General features: G+C 47.4%; 1 protein-coding gene and 1 long non-coding RNA gene across 19 annotated transcripts in view; both read right to left on the bottom strand.

The window, feature by feature from the left end:
• The window catches only part of LOC117979044 (uncharacterized), a 43,902-nt gene extending 42,981 nt beyond the window's left edge, over window positions 1-921 (bottom strand). The window contains exon 1 of the long non-coding RNA XR_004669642.2: window positions 537-921. This is a non-coding gene — a long non-coding RNA (uncharacterized LOC117979044). The remainder of the gene's footprint in view (window positions 1-536) is intronic.
• Window positions 922-5,576: 4,655 nt separating this feature from the next.
• MYT1L (myelin transcription factor 1 like) overlaps window positions 5,577-14,219 on the bottom strand; it is a 560,909-nt gene continuing 552,266 nt past the window's right edge. For 14 of the 18 annotated variants that reach the window (XM_034952508.4, XM_034952504.4, XM_055108320.3 and 11 more), the window contains 2 exons: window positions 8,775-8,918; window positions 5,577-8,461 (listed from right to left, as the gene is read on the bottom strand). In XM_034952508.4, coding sequence (XP_034808399.1) covers window positions 8,321-8,461; window positions 8,775-8,918 — 285 coding nt within the window. In that variant the 3' untranslated portion in view covers window positions 5,577-8,320. The remainder of the gene's footprint in view (window positions 8,462-8,774; window positions 8,919-14,219) is intronic. The other 4 variants (XM_055108316.3, XM_055108317.3, XM_055108319.3 and 1 more) reach the window with 1 other exon arrangement.

Here is a 14,219-nt window from a genome sequence, read left to right as displayed (position 1 = left end):
AAAAGTGTTCTTTTATTTAAATACGACAGGTGTGAGCAATCGAGATTTAGGGTTCCTTTGATTAACCTTCGGTCCCGTCCACGAAGTGGTGAACTGAACAGCATTAAAGCTTCCACGCAGATTTTACAAGTGCGACGTGCTCACATTCCCCGAAAAGCTCCACTGTCTGTTGCATCCTTGTATTTTTTTTTTTTGACAGTAAAGCTGATAAGCAGCGGGGCTGTGTTTTTTTTAATGAGCCTGGGTGCACGCGTGGAGGGATCACAATTACACCAATAACAAAAATACACAATTGAAATTTTAGTCTCACGGCTGAGGCATCACTTTAATTGATCAGATTCTCTTAAATATTTCAATTCTTAAAATGCTAAATATGCCTAATTCTAACACAGAAAATGCTTTATTTCTTCATTCTAATTTTTGCAACGTTGAAAGATGCCTACGACTGAGAGATGAAAATATAAGCAGACAATGGACCGACCACATGTAAAAGCAGACATCAGACCCACAACCAGCACAGGAAACCAAGCCCTTACCGGCAATGAGCAGCCCAGGATGCCCGCCTGCTATCTGCAAATCAGACGTGCAGGAATCCTGATCGCTGTCCCTAGTGACGATCCAAAAAGCTGAGCAACAACGCCGTAACAATCAGCCCCAGCTGGTCAGAGCCTAACAACTCACAGCTGCCCCGACTCCTGCCCTGACGTCCCATTGAGGACAAACCGAGAAAGACAAACGTGCTCCCCCGACACTCACACAGGACGCCCCGATTCCATTTGCTGCCCCAGCTCCCAGGCCAGCAGCCTCCATCGGGGCTCACCGGGTGCCTTCCCTTCCCCGGGAAGCTCCCACGCCCAGCCTGCCAGAGTCTCTGCGAAAATGCAGGTGATGGTGGTCGGCTTCCTAACTCTGAGGAGCTCGGGATAAGCAGCCTCTGTCTGTTGTCATTTGGGCAGTCTTTGCTTATTTCCACCCTACTAAGGAAACAATCTGAGGCTCCCAAGTAATTTTGGGGGTGGCCTTCCCAGCTTGATGAGGTTTTTGTAAACCGTCAGAGAGACAGGCTGGGAGTGTCTGGGGAGACACATGGTGCCTGAGTTATGATCTCATTTTAAGGTAGTGTCACAACCTCAATTTTTCAGTTTCTTTGTAAAGTCAGTAACCTCCATCTAGACTTCTATATCCCCCGATTAACCTCTGCACTAAATTCTATGTAAATAACTTTAAACTAGCTCCTAAGTTCTGAAGATCTTTGGACATGACAACACCGTATTCTTTTTAAACCTTTTCTGGATAGGTGACATCTTATTTGGATTCTAATACTCTTAGGCCACATCTCTCTTTAAAGAGGTCACTCTAGTATAGGAGGGAGACAGAATCCTGTTCACTCCAACAGGGTCCCCTCCTGGGTAGAGGGGCAGAGATTCTCTCTTTGGGAAAAGATGAGGAGAGGATTGGGCTTCTCCATGACCCGTCTCATTGCGGTGAGACACTTCTCAGGAACACCTCTGCTGTCAGACATGCCTGACAAAGCTGGGTCCTGGGGAAAGGCCTCCGCCGTCAGACATGCCTGACAAAGCTGGGTCCTGGGGAAAGGCCTCCGCCGTCAGACATGCCTGACAAAGCTGGGTCCTGGGGAAAGGCCTCCGCCGTCAGACATGCCTGACAAAGCTGGGTCCTGGGGCGGATGCTGTTCAGGTGTCAGGAGGCCCCTTCTGTGGGGATAACTGTGTAAGACACCTCGCTTGGGGCTGACCCATACGAGATGTTTAACGATGGCATGTCTCTGGCTCTCTCCCCAGACGGTCTTGGGTGGTTTTGTTCCCCACATATCAAAGAGGGCAAATGAGTTGAATGCCTGCTGTTTGTATCTCACACATGAGAAGGAAACAATTTGTTCCTTAGAAAAGGGAAACACTATGATCGCTCATGGTTTTTATCAGATGCTTCACATGTTTTGTTGGCGGCCTGTGGAAAGAGCATGGTTCTCTGCTGTTGCTGGGCAAGGCTGCCGGCCTCTGAGGGGAGGGACGGATCCTAAGGAAAGCCGGGCTCCCACCGCATTCGGCCAGAAAACAAAGCTGTGGTGGAAGGCGGGGACAGTTGTTGGGCCCTAAGTATTGATAGCCATGATTTACCTTTGATTATCTCTCTTTCGGGCCCTAAGATGGAATTCTCAATTTCCTGATTCCATCACCGGCCCCTCCCTCTTCTTTCCTTCTCTGATTAATTTCCCACCTTTATCTGGCCATCTGCACACACATCCCTGTGTTTGTGGGTAATACTGATCCTTCTTTATTTCCTTATCTTACCTTGCTCAATGAAGATTCGAAGAAACTGAAGGGACACAAACAATGCTCTAGAAAGAAAAAAGTCATTTAATTAAAAAGCAAGAAGAGGATGAGAAGAAACTAGGATGCAAGGATGGGGTCAGAGACCAGAGGTGACTCCATCCAGAGGAAAGTCCAGCACGCCCCACATTTGGCCTCACACAGGGGAGGCCTCATTAGGACCGACAGTGAGGCTTCCCCTTAGGCCACTCTATTTGATACTGAAAATGAGGGTGCTCAGGAGCTTCCATGTGCCTGTTTTATTATTATACAAGGAGGTCTATGCCAACTACATTTATTAGGATGGGATGTTTTTTTTGTGTCGTTTCCCACTTGACCCAGTGTCTGAACAGTGACTGATAACTTGTGTGTGTCATAGTAAGTGAAATACAAAGGATGAAAGCCTGATTATCTTCATGTACTTAAATTGCTTCTCCCTTAAGACCCTGAGCTCTGCCTCATTACCCAGCTGTGTTGTGTAAACCAGTAAGTATCTGAGACAGGTCTCAACCAATTCAGAAGTTTATTTTGCTAAGGCTGAGGACTGAACTCTGATTTTTTTATCTTGCCCAAATTCCTATTGAAGGGGTCTGGGGAGTCATGCCCTGCAAACTATAAATTCTCATCAGATGGGTTTTATTTAACCTATATATCATGACGTACTTTTCCAACCTGACTCTGGCATAACATTACAAGACAAGGAAGAAAATCAAAATTTTTTACCCCAAAACATGTATATTTGCCATATTTTGAAATGGCCCTGCAAAGCTGTTCTTTGTAGGGGGAAATTTTGCATCTGTAAAGAATCTCTGTTAACATCACTGGATCTTTTTCTTCCAGGCCTTCTCAATCCTGAAGAGATTAACTAAGATCCGAATAGGAAGGCCGGGCGCGGTGGCTCACGCGCTAATCTCAGCACTTTGGGAGGCTGAGGTGGGAGGATCACAAGGTCAGGAGTTCACGATCAGTCTGGCCAACATGGTGAAAGCCCGTCTCTACTAAAAATACGAAAAATTAGCCGATGTGATGGTGTGCACCTGTAATCCCAGCTACTCGGGAGGCTGAGGCAGGATAATTGCGTGAACCCAGAAGGCGGAGGCTGCAGTGAGCCGAGATTGTGCCATTGCACTCCAGCCTGGGCAATAATGTGAGATTCCATCTCAAAATAAATAAATAAATAAAATAAAATCTGATAGGAAACATTTGTCATCTATTGTCTCTAAGGGGAGCCACTATAAGACTTCACAAGAACTTTGGTTTCCACAATCTTTATCTTAACCTGAACATTCCCTTTCTATCAATCCCAGGTCTTTAGACAAACTCAACCAATTGTCAACCAGAAAATGTTTAAATTCACCGATAGCCTGGAAGCCCCCACTTTGAGTTGTCCCACCTTTCTGGACCAAACCAACGTATTTCTTAAATGTATTTGATTGATGTCTCATGCCTCCCTAAAATGTATAAAATCAATCTGTGCCCTGACCAACTTGGGCACATGTTCTCAGCACCTCCTGAGGGCTGTGTCGTGGACCATGGCCACTCATATTCGGCTCAGAATAAATCTCTTCAAATATTTTACAGAGTCCAACTCTTTTTGTTGATAACTTGCCCTTTCATGCATTTGTAATTTTTTTCTGTACTCTTCACCTACTTTATCATAATCCCCTTATTAAAAGGTTTTTATAGCCATTATTTTAAGAGCTCTCTAGTACTCCATAAAATTCATGGATCATGAATTGCTTAATCATTCCTCTGTAATAGGACTTTAGGGTTGTTTTTATTGATTTTGGTACATTTGTAATTGTTTTGGTATTTCTAGTATAGACTGAGATTGAGGCAAAATATAAATTTTCTAAGATTTTTGAAAATATTGTGAAATTGCTTTCTAAAATATTTACATCAATTCTCAGGCAAACTGTTCCTATGGACAAATAGCTTTTAATTATCCTAACAGACAGGCCTGAGCCAGCACATCATTAACTCGGCTTGTTCCTAAAGACAGCCTTTGACAGAGCTTCTTCCACCCTGCGGGTCTAGAGAGACAGAGATGCAGGGTGGTAGGAGTGAGAGTCGCCTCTCTCTTCTGTCAGCTCTGAGGACTCTACCAAGGACTGGAGGGGGACTCACTGCAATCACCAGTGCTTCCAGGAAGCAGTGCTGTTGCAAATGAGCCATCAGAACACACTAGCTTATAAGAAGTGCTCAGAGGACCTTGAATCGTGAAGCAGCTGAAGGCACCACTGGGAATAAATTATGAAATTTAACTAAGATTATCAGAGTCCCTTTCTCAAATTTTATATTTTGGGTGATTGTGTCTATGAGAGGAGGGTATTTTTGGAATTTTAAACCATGACATTTACTAATATAGTTGATGTGAAAGTGGGTAATTCATTGTTAAATTATATTTGAAGGGCAATTTAAGTTTATGGGTGACTTGCTGCCGGGATCCTTGCCAACAGCATGGAAGTAAGAAGGCATCATCTTTCAACACCCAGGTAACCAACGATGGGCTGCCTGTCCTTCTGCTCCCCTGACATGAAACTGGAGAAGGACACGTCTCCCAGTTAACCCGAATCAGTCAGGAGGTGGCAGCCAGTTTGGGACATTTTGTAAAACAATGGCCCTGGGCAGTTGAAAACTGTCTGTGTTCTGGGAGACAGGCAGGCCGAGAAACTGCTCAGTAATAAGAGGTGACAGGGACAGGAACAGGGACAGGGACGGAGCAGCTGGGAGCAGTGCACCTCCTCTGGGAGACAGGCAGGCCGAAAGTCTGCTCAGTAATAAGGAGGTAACAGGGACAGGGACAGGGACGGAGTAGCTGGGAGCAGTGCGCCTCCTCGACTGGATTCCAGAAGAAAGGCTCTACAAAGGACGTGACCGCCCTGCCTGGGCGCGCGGAGATGCTGACGCATGCACAACGGCAACGCCCCCACGTGTAGTGGCTGCAGGGCTGCTGGTGGAGAATTCCCTGCCCAGGGGAGCCCTGTGCCGGGAGGCACCGTGTCCTCCGTCCAGGCTCGCTCTCAGATGGCCTAGCCCAGCGAGGGGCAGGAGCGACAGCAAATGGGAAAAGGATGCCGAGACACTCACAGTTTTCTAAAAGTCATTGGCTTCTATATGCCTCGGAGTCGAGAATCAAACTGGTAAAAATGTTAAAAGCAACTAAGTTGGAGTGAAAGGGTTCGAGTGGATCCCACGGGGCTCCAGACAGCATTTCCCAGACTCAAGTGAAGACGCAGACTCGGGTTAGAGATCCTTCGTGCTACAAATGTGGCAACACCTTTTTTATTTAGAGTAAGATGTGTTAACATCCAGCATGACAAAATTTGTACAAAGTTCACAATTTAAAAATGAAGTATCACAGCAACTTGTGATTCCACACATTTATAGCAAAATTAAAGTGTCAACAAACCCATGCCGTGTAGTACAAAAATAAATCAAACTTCAGTTCCACAGAGAGCACAATAAATAGTTTATACAAAATTCTGTCTTAATAAATGATTACTTAAATTAACTTAGAAATGAATATGAACAATAAGTTATAATAAACTCTGATGACTCACAATAATCCATATGAAAGGTCAGCATTCTAATATGTGACACTTTTGTGATCCCTATATAATAGTCACAGATAACTTTTGATTTGAGATTATGTACCAACGTTAGATGAGCAGCAGGTTTGTGCTTAAAATCCCTTTCCATTGTACATAGGTGATAACAATAAGAATCCAAAACTCATACTATCTAGTACTCTACTAAAAGCATTACTATATTGGCAAAGAAGCTGCAGACACAACGCGGTGGGGAAATGCATATGCTGTTATGAACAATGGGGGCCCTAAAGGCAGCTGGGGCCCTGGGCCACACGGACGGCCTCAGGTGACTGCAAGCACCTTGCTTCAGCTCTCAAAACGCATTCTGAGCATGGCAGCTGCAACCAATAGCACAACAGAAAGGGGGCGCTGTACAGAGAAGGTTCCGCAGAGCCCCGAAGTAATTACATCGTCTTTTCCCAGCTAGTTATTAAAGTCCTTGTGGAAAACTGTAAGCTTTTGTACAGTGAACAGTATAAAGTGCCGCTGGGATATACATATATTTATACACATATATATATACCGAGGTTGAGTATTGTATCAGAATATTCGTCGTGAGATCCCTGTAGTCTCCCTTCGCAACATTATTGATCAGCCGTGAGGGCTCCTCTATAATCCATCCAGGTTCAGTGTCACAAGGCTACTGACACGAGGAATTGCACACCTCCGTACGGATATATAGGACAAGGTAAGTGCAAATAGTCGACTGGCACATTGTGGGGACAATGACCCTGTAAGTCCTGTTCTGCTAAAAATATTTTTTTTTATTTTTACAAAACCCATCTTTTTTTTATTTCATAACAAAAATTTAAAGTACGTCTGTACTTCCTGCATAACATCAAGACATGGAAGGAAGAGATGCTACTAAATGGAACTCAAGTCAACATCAGAAAACACAACACGTCGTCAAAGGACTACTCAGAAGGGGGAACGCAGCGCTCAAAAGTGGTCTTATGCATACATATAGTGCAGTCATTGGGAGTAAAACAATCAAATCTGGAAGGTATAAACAAGTCTAAGATGATCTAGTTTAAAGCAAAAAAGTGCTGAAGTATATTTAGTTACTTTTAAAATCTGATTGCATTCATTCTTAGAATAGTCACAAGAAATCAAACAACGAGGCTCTGCAAATGCTCTATGGTCAACTGGTCTCCAAGTGTAGAACAGAAACGTCGTGGTAAGAGTCCTCTGAATAGGACCAAATGCTGATTCAGAGTCAAAGTCGGGCGGGGGGAGCAGGAGAGAAACTTTACCGAGCTGCCTTCCCACCAGATCCAGCAGAAAACTCGGTCCAGTAACTAGAAGACTCACAAATCATTTGCCTTTATCCCTCAAATGTAAAATAAGAAGGTTCATAACAATAATAGGAATAATCATAATTTTTTAAAGTGAAAAGGGGAAATAAATGTTCTTAAATTATCTTTTAGCTTAAATCGAAAACACACAAATTCTGTTGATAAACTACATTGCAATAACAGACAGTTCAGAGGGGCACGAAACTCTAGGGGAGATACGAGAAGGTTGTTCCAAAGTTTATTGAAAATGGAAAAGGAAATCTTCACGTTGTCCACCTCTGATAAGATCCTGTCTTAACTGGAGTTTCCATAGTCACACCATGTAATGCTTAGGAGTTAATTTAAAAGTGCTGTTTAAGCTGCTTTGAATCTTCTGCCAAGTTTCCATGGCTTGATGTTGTCTTACAATAAATTACTTATTTCATTTCTTACAGTTAATCCATATGCCATTTCCTTGGAATGCAAAAAACCTCATTTATTGCCCCCACCATACACCATCCTCCTAAAACAAACAAACAAAAAAGTCACATAATATTTCCAAGCATTGTTCAAAAATAAAGCATTTTTGCAACGAATTCTTGCTATGAAACAATATGCACACAAAATGTATTTCTTAAATTCCATAAAGTCCTCCAACATGAGGCAAAATGATAACGTCTAAAAAGCGGCTGCTCGGCCACAACATGATCATTCAAAGCTGTGGGTCTGTGTGTGTGTGTGTTTGTGTGTCCATTTCAGTTCAAAATACTAAAACATTTAATCACTAAAGCATTAAAAAGAATTTACACTCTATTTATTTTGATCAGCTTACCTCTTCAGAAATAGATATACCCCCAAATGTGCATACATCAGCAGCTATAAACATTACATGGCAGAACACTATGTCAGCTTACATGGAAACGTACAAAATGTGGGTGTATTCAAAAACTATTCTGCAGGTACTATCTTTAAAGCAAGACATAAAATCATTATGAAGTCTTGTAAGCATAACACTGTTTCAAATTCAAACAGAAATAAATATAGAACACTTTCTGGTAAGTTACAGCAGCAAAAAACAAGAGGCATCCTTTTTAAGCAAGAGTTTCATCACTACAGCAGCTGTTCAGACCTGAATTCCTCTCACAGCCTGCTTTATATTTTCCAGTAGGGCTTTATTTTCTGGACTCTGATAACGATCTTGATTTGTATACATTTCCGTCAAAGTAGTCACGTAAGCATCAAAATTTTGTTCATTGATTGGATCCTACGAGATATTAAATAGTAGTTCATATACAACTTTTATTTTCTTAATAGTATATTTACAAAAGCATAAAATAGTATCATAGCATAGTGCCCCTGGTTTTATACTATTTCAAAGGCCGGCTCAGAGCACACTTAAGTTTCTGGGGTCAGCCCCGCCCATGTTTCTAGCAGTTAATGGTATGGTTTCGGGGTGGTAACCACAAACATTTGCCAAAGGCTGAAGAACCATGAAAATAACGATAAAAACGGCATCTACTTTAGGCTGTGCGCTGTGGAGGACTCCACATTCCTGCCTTGCGTGCTCAGTCACTTACCATGTGCGGCAGCTGGATGTTAGCCAGGCTGTGGATCAGAGACTGGCTCAGGTTCGCCAGCTCGTGGAGGAGAGACTCGTTCTGCTGCTCAATCACTTTGTTCTCCTCTTCGATGGTCTTCAGGTTGCTCTCCATCGTGGTAATCTGAAACGCACAAGTGTGCGTGACATGTAACACCAGGAGGACCTAGGAGCGCGTGGTCGTTGCCAGGGGCCACAGTCTACTGGGTGCGAAGAAGGGGCCTCTCGCTGAAGGAGAAAGGCTTCGGGCCGGGCGCCGTGGCTCACGCATGGAATCCCAGCATTTTGGGAGGCCAAGACAGGCAGGTCACTTGAGGTCAGGAATTCAAGACCAGCCTGGCCAACATGGTTAAACCCTGTCTACTAAAAAAACAAAAATTAGCCAGGCGTGGTGGCGGGTGCCTGTAATCCCAGCTACTCGGGAGACTGAGACATGAGAATAGCTTGAACCCGAGAGGCGGAGGTTGCAGTGAGCTGAGATCACACCATTGCACTCCAGCCTGGGTGACAGAGCGAGATTCCGTCTCACAAAAAAAAAAAAAGGAAAAGAAAAAGGCTTCCGCGGCGAGAGCTTGTCATTGAAGGATCTGCTGCCTATGCTTTGGATTCATTGCACTTGATAACTGGGGAGCTGAGACTGTTTCCCTGCGCGATCCTGTTCTCTCAGCCGGCCTGATGGGACTGCAGTGTGTAGGGGGCTTAGTTTCTACTGACTTGATGCGAATACTTCTCCTTTCTAGCCTGAATAAAATTCTGCCACAGCTAAGTCCTCCAATGCTCATTTCTGTGTGGGGGTGTCACTGTCTCTTCAGATGGCACCAGGCTGGCACTGTGCCCACAAGGTGGTCTTCCTGCATTTCTCTAAGGAAAAAGGCCCACCACGGGCCCTTCCTCACATATTCCAGAGATAATTTAAGTATCACCAAGGTCAAGGGGCTTGAGTTCAGGGCCTCTGCCTATAACCGCACAGGACTAGCTTCACACGCAGCAGGCGGGGAGCTGCCCTGCCCATGGGGGTGTCTGCCTTGGGCACCCACGGGTGCCTCTGCCGTGCATGATCTGGGGCTTCTTCCTGGAGGACCGGGCCGACCCGCAGAGTCCAGGGCTGGCTTGCCTGGCCTGCCCGCTCCTCTCCTTCCCTGACGTGTCATTCCCAAGTCCTCTCACGAGAGTCTCTCCTCCTTTCCCTGTCGGCCCTGCCTTCTCCTATGTTCTGGTGCTCCTTTGGCTGTACTGGGTCAAATCCTGGGTTCTCCCAGTCACCAGCCTCAGGCCCAGACCCTCTGTTAGAAAACTGAAGCACCTCAGAGGCGCCCTCCAGGATGAAGTGGGGAGGGCCGGCCTTCTCCTTGGAAGGAATCGCAGCCCCCACCATTCCTGCAGGGACGGTCCCCTGTGGAGAACCCACCGAAATCACACAGATTTATTTCCATGCACGTCCTGGGTGACCTTCTCATTCGTGTTCTTTGGGGTTATTTATCAAATTAATGTTCCCCTCCCAGCCGCCCCCTTGCAGGCTCAGGAGTGGATGCCTGCCCTCCCACGACTCCTGGGTGGGCCCCGAAGGGCTGCGTGCCCGGTGCTTGTCTTCCAGAGCGTTCTGTAGCCCTTCCTGGGCGGCCACGTGCCTGCACTCACAGCTGGTGGCAGCTGTGGCTGGGACCTTACTAGAGATGATGTCAGTGTAAGCAGACGTAGGTTTTCTATGATGGAATCTAATCTAGAATGAGGCGTCATGGCCCAGGTCCTGAGGTTTTTAAAAAGGTACATGCAGGGGGAAGGCCAGCAGCAGGATGGGCACCTCTGCAGTTTCCCTGAGCAGAGGGCGGCTCCTGCCCTTTGCATCTGGTGGCTTTCCTAGACGGTGGCTGCTACAGGCCCCTCGGCCCCTCCTGTCTGTGCTCAGGGAACCCTGCAGAGGCCTCGCCATCGCTGGCCCTCAGCGGGCCCTCCTGGATAAGCCCAGCCCAGCTCACCTCTGGTTGAGCGTCTCAGAGGTGCTTCTGGCTATTCCACTATCCTAGCCAGGCAAAGTGTGGGCTCTTTTTCTGGAAAATGGGAATAATGCTCCTTGCATTATGAACTCACACTGAGCTGTGCAGTGTGTCTGCAGTGAGAAGACATTTGTTATTCCTGGGGTCTGTGATCTGGTCTTAGGGGCCCAGAGTAAACGGAAGTCCAACTGCTCCCCCGGCTTAGCGGAGAAGCAGCCTGTGGGGTGACCAAGGCAGGGGCGGCACCCTGTCTCATTGTCCCCAGCAAAATTCTTGGGGACACATTTTAGATCCATTCCTCCTTCAACTTATGTTCTCTGCTGGAAAGTCTAGCCCCTTCTGCAGAGGCAGAGATATCTTCCTGTGTTCAGGAATCTCTGTGAGACTCAGGAGTTAGGCTGTTCCTTCCCGTGCTACCCGGGTCTGTGGCTGGGATGGGGGTGGCGGGGCTCCCATGCTTATAAATGCTGTGCTTTTCTCAAAATGGAACAAATCTCATTGTGTTAAATCCGCTTTGCTGTGGAATAAAATATGCAGTTTGAACAAACATCCCATCAAAGCCCTGGCCAAAATGATCATCTCCTGAACCAGGCTGCTTGGTGAGCCCCGTCCAGGGTCAGAGGGAATGTCTGGAGACCCAAAACCAGAACCGACAGGTATCTGCCAGGTCTTGCAGCCTCACCTCCCTCAAGTGCATCCCCCGTGGCCCCTGAATCTCCTGCATCTCCAGCCCACACACGCAGGGCCCCGGGCTTCTTGCACGTGGACACATGTTTGCTTGCCTGAGCCTTCCTCCAGGGTGGCAGGAAGCTGAGTGTCTCAGGGTCACTGCTGCCCGTTCCTTACTATCCTAGCCAGACAAACTGTGGGCTCTTTTGCTGGAAAATGGGAGTAACGCTCCTTGCCCACATCATCAACTCACACTGAGATGTGAGGCATGTTTGCAGTGAGAAGACATTTGTTATTCCTGGGGTCTCTGACCCAGCCTTAGGGGCCCAGAGTAAAGGGGAGCCCTCTCAGAACGTCTTGGAGCTGGCCAGCACGCTGCGGCGGTCATGGGAGACAGCACTGCTGAGAAAGGTGATGTAGGGGCTCCGCCCAGGCCCTCATACGCCAGGCCTCCTCCGAGGATGGGGCTGAGCAGGCTGGGGAGGGGCACAGAGGCCGGTGTCTCCCTTCCAAACCCAACCCACAGCAGCCACAGTACATGGTTCCTGGCACTCAGAAGGCATCCCTGATCACAGGTGCTTACACAGGGAGGGGCCTGTGTTGCGAGTGGATGTGGGGGCCTGGCTGGGAGCTGGGCCGGCCACCTCGGCCGTCATCAATGATGTGCGCTGGCGGATCTGAGTCTGCATTTCCAGAAACATCGAGTTGCCTGTGGTAAAGCAGGGAGCCCTCTGACGAAGGTGGGTTCTGTTTTTGATTGTTTAAGAAACACCAAAGGTTTTTCAGGCTGCTAGGAAGCAGTGCATTCCCGGATCTTCCTAAGAAAGTTCCTGCGTCAGCAGCAGCCTGATGGCCAGTCTAGGCCCAAACCCGCAGTTTTACAGACTTGTCCACACCCTCTGTCTTTCCAGACCTCAGCGTTTCTTAGATTGCGCAGTCTCTGACCACACCTGGAGTAGAGAAAGGTCAAATCTAGCCTGGGGCCTGACATTGAAAGCTAAGACTAAGCTAAGAATGGCGTTTGCATTTTTTAGTGGTAAGAAAAAAAACAAAAACAAAAGAATAACAGCATTTTGTAACATATAAGAGCTATTAAATTCCGACTGCAGCACCACGTGACGCTGTGTTGAAACAGGGTCACACTCACACGTGTTGTGAGGCTGTCACACTGCAACACAGCTGCGTGGTCCAGAAGCCTAAAATATTTGCCATCTGGTCCTTTATAGAAAATGTTTGCCAATCCCTGGTCTAGACTAAGTACCTTGATGGCGTGATGTGTTTAGAAAACATTTCCGGAAGAAGTGTAAAATGGGTGGGAATCCCAAGGCGTTAGCAGTGGGGTGGTGGAAGGGTGTAACCCCAAGGAAAGTGTCCTTGTGCAAGGAGGACTGCCTCCTGCCCATGCCCGTGCTGACCAGGGAGGCTGGATCACAGAGATGCTTAGCCCCAGGGAGAACAGCCATCTTCTGAAAGTGGTGCAGGCTGTGGGATTAACTGACCTGCCAATCTTAGAAGTCAAGCTGCACAGGGCTGTTCACGCTGGTCCATCTGGGCCCTCGCACCAGGAGCTGGGGGGTTTCTTGTGAATAGCCTGTCCTGAAAACACGAGCTCCCTTTTATACTCAAATACCCCCATCCCCACCTCCCTGACAAATGCCTGCTGTTTGGGCCACGGGGGGCAGCATCCCAGCCTCCCAGCTGGCTCCGAGCCATCCTCCTTCTGCTCCTGCTGTTTCCTGTGCCTGGAGTGCTCCTTTCCCTCCTCCACCTCCCGTGTCTGCAGGACTCCCGCCGTCTCTCCTCGGGCTCCTTGCTCCACGCCCCCACGGTGGGGTCTTGAACTCAGGCTCTCAGCACTCATGTGGTTAACACAAATGCCGCTTGCCCAGGCCGTGCCCAGCACTTGAGTCCCCTGCTCTCTCTTCCTCAGCAGCAGTTTTCTTTTTTTCCGGATTCTGATAAAAAGCAACTTCTGGGTGTCCCCTGGGGCCGAGGGCAAGCTTTTCTTGTCTCTGCTCCAGGCTCTGGTGTGAACTGAGTTGAATCGGATGAGATGTGTCTGGGGAATCGTGGAGTCCAGAACCAAGGCTTGGGTGTGCCCAGCTTGGGTGCCTCAGCCCTTGAAGCTGAGGCCACACTGAATACAGTTGAATGGGATTGGGGAAACAGCAGACCCCACAGGCACCTCGGCCGTTCTGCTGGTGCTGGGCCACCCCCAGAGGAAGCCTGCATTAGAGACTGGGAAGGGACCGGTGTCAGGACTTCTTTTTTTTTTTTTTCCCGCCCATGGCGTGATCTTGGCTCTCTGCAAGCTCCACCTCCTGGGTTCACACCATTCTCCTGCCTTAGCCTCCCGAGTACCTGGGACTACAGGCGCCCGCCACCACGCTAGGCTTTTTTGTATTTTTAGTAGAGACGGGGTTTCACCGTGTTAGCCAGGATGGTCTCGATTTCCTGACCTCGTGATCCTCCCGCCTCGGCCTCCCAAAGTGCTGGGATTACAGGCGTGAGCCACTGCGCCCGGCCAGGTGCCCGGACTTCTGATTGCGTTTGTGTGAGGTGAAGACTCCGACGCAGACTCTTCTTTTCAAGCTGCCAAGCATAAGAATGGATTTTTCAGCCACATAGGAATTGTGTTGGTCGCACTAATTGGACCCCAAATAGCATTTAAACACATTCCAAATTGGAAAACTCATCTTCTCAATTAAATAAAATTGCGTTTGTCCTAATTTGAATTCTTACAACTGAACAGTGAAAAATAC

This window comes from Pan paniscus, chromosome 12 (assembly GCF_029289425.2).
Source record: "Pan paniscus chromosome 12, NHGRI_mPanPan1-v2.0_pri, whole genome shotgun sequence".
Taxonomy (NCBI): domain Eukaryota; kingdom Metazoa; phylum Chordata; class Mammalia; order Primates; family Hominidae; genus Pan; species Pan paniscus.
The sequence above is the reverse complement of the archived record's forward strand: the minus strand, read 5'-3'. Positions and strand labels throughout refer to the sequence as shown.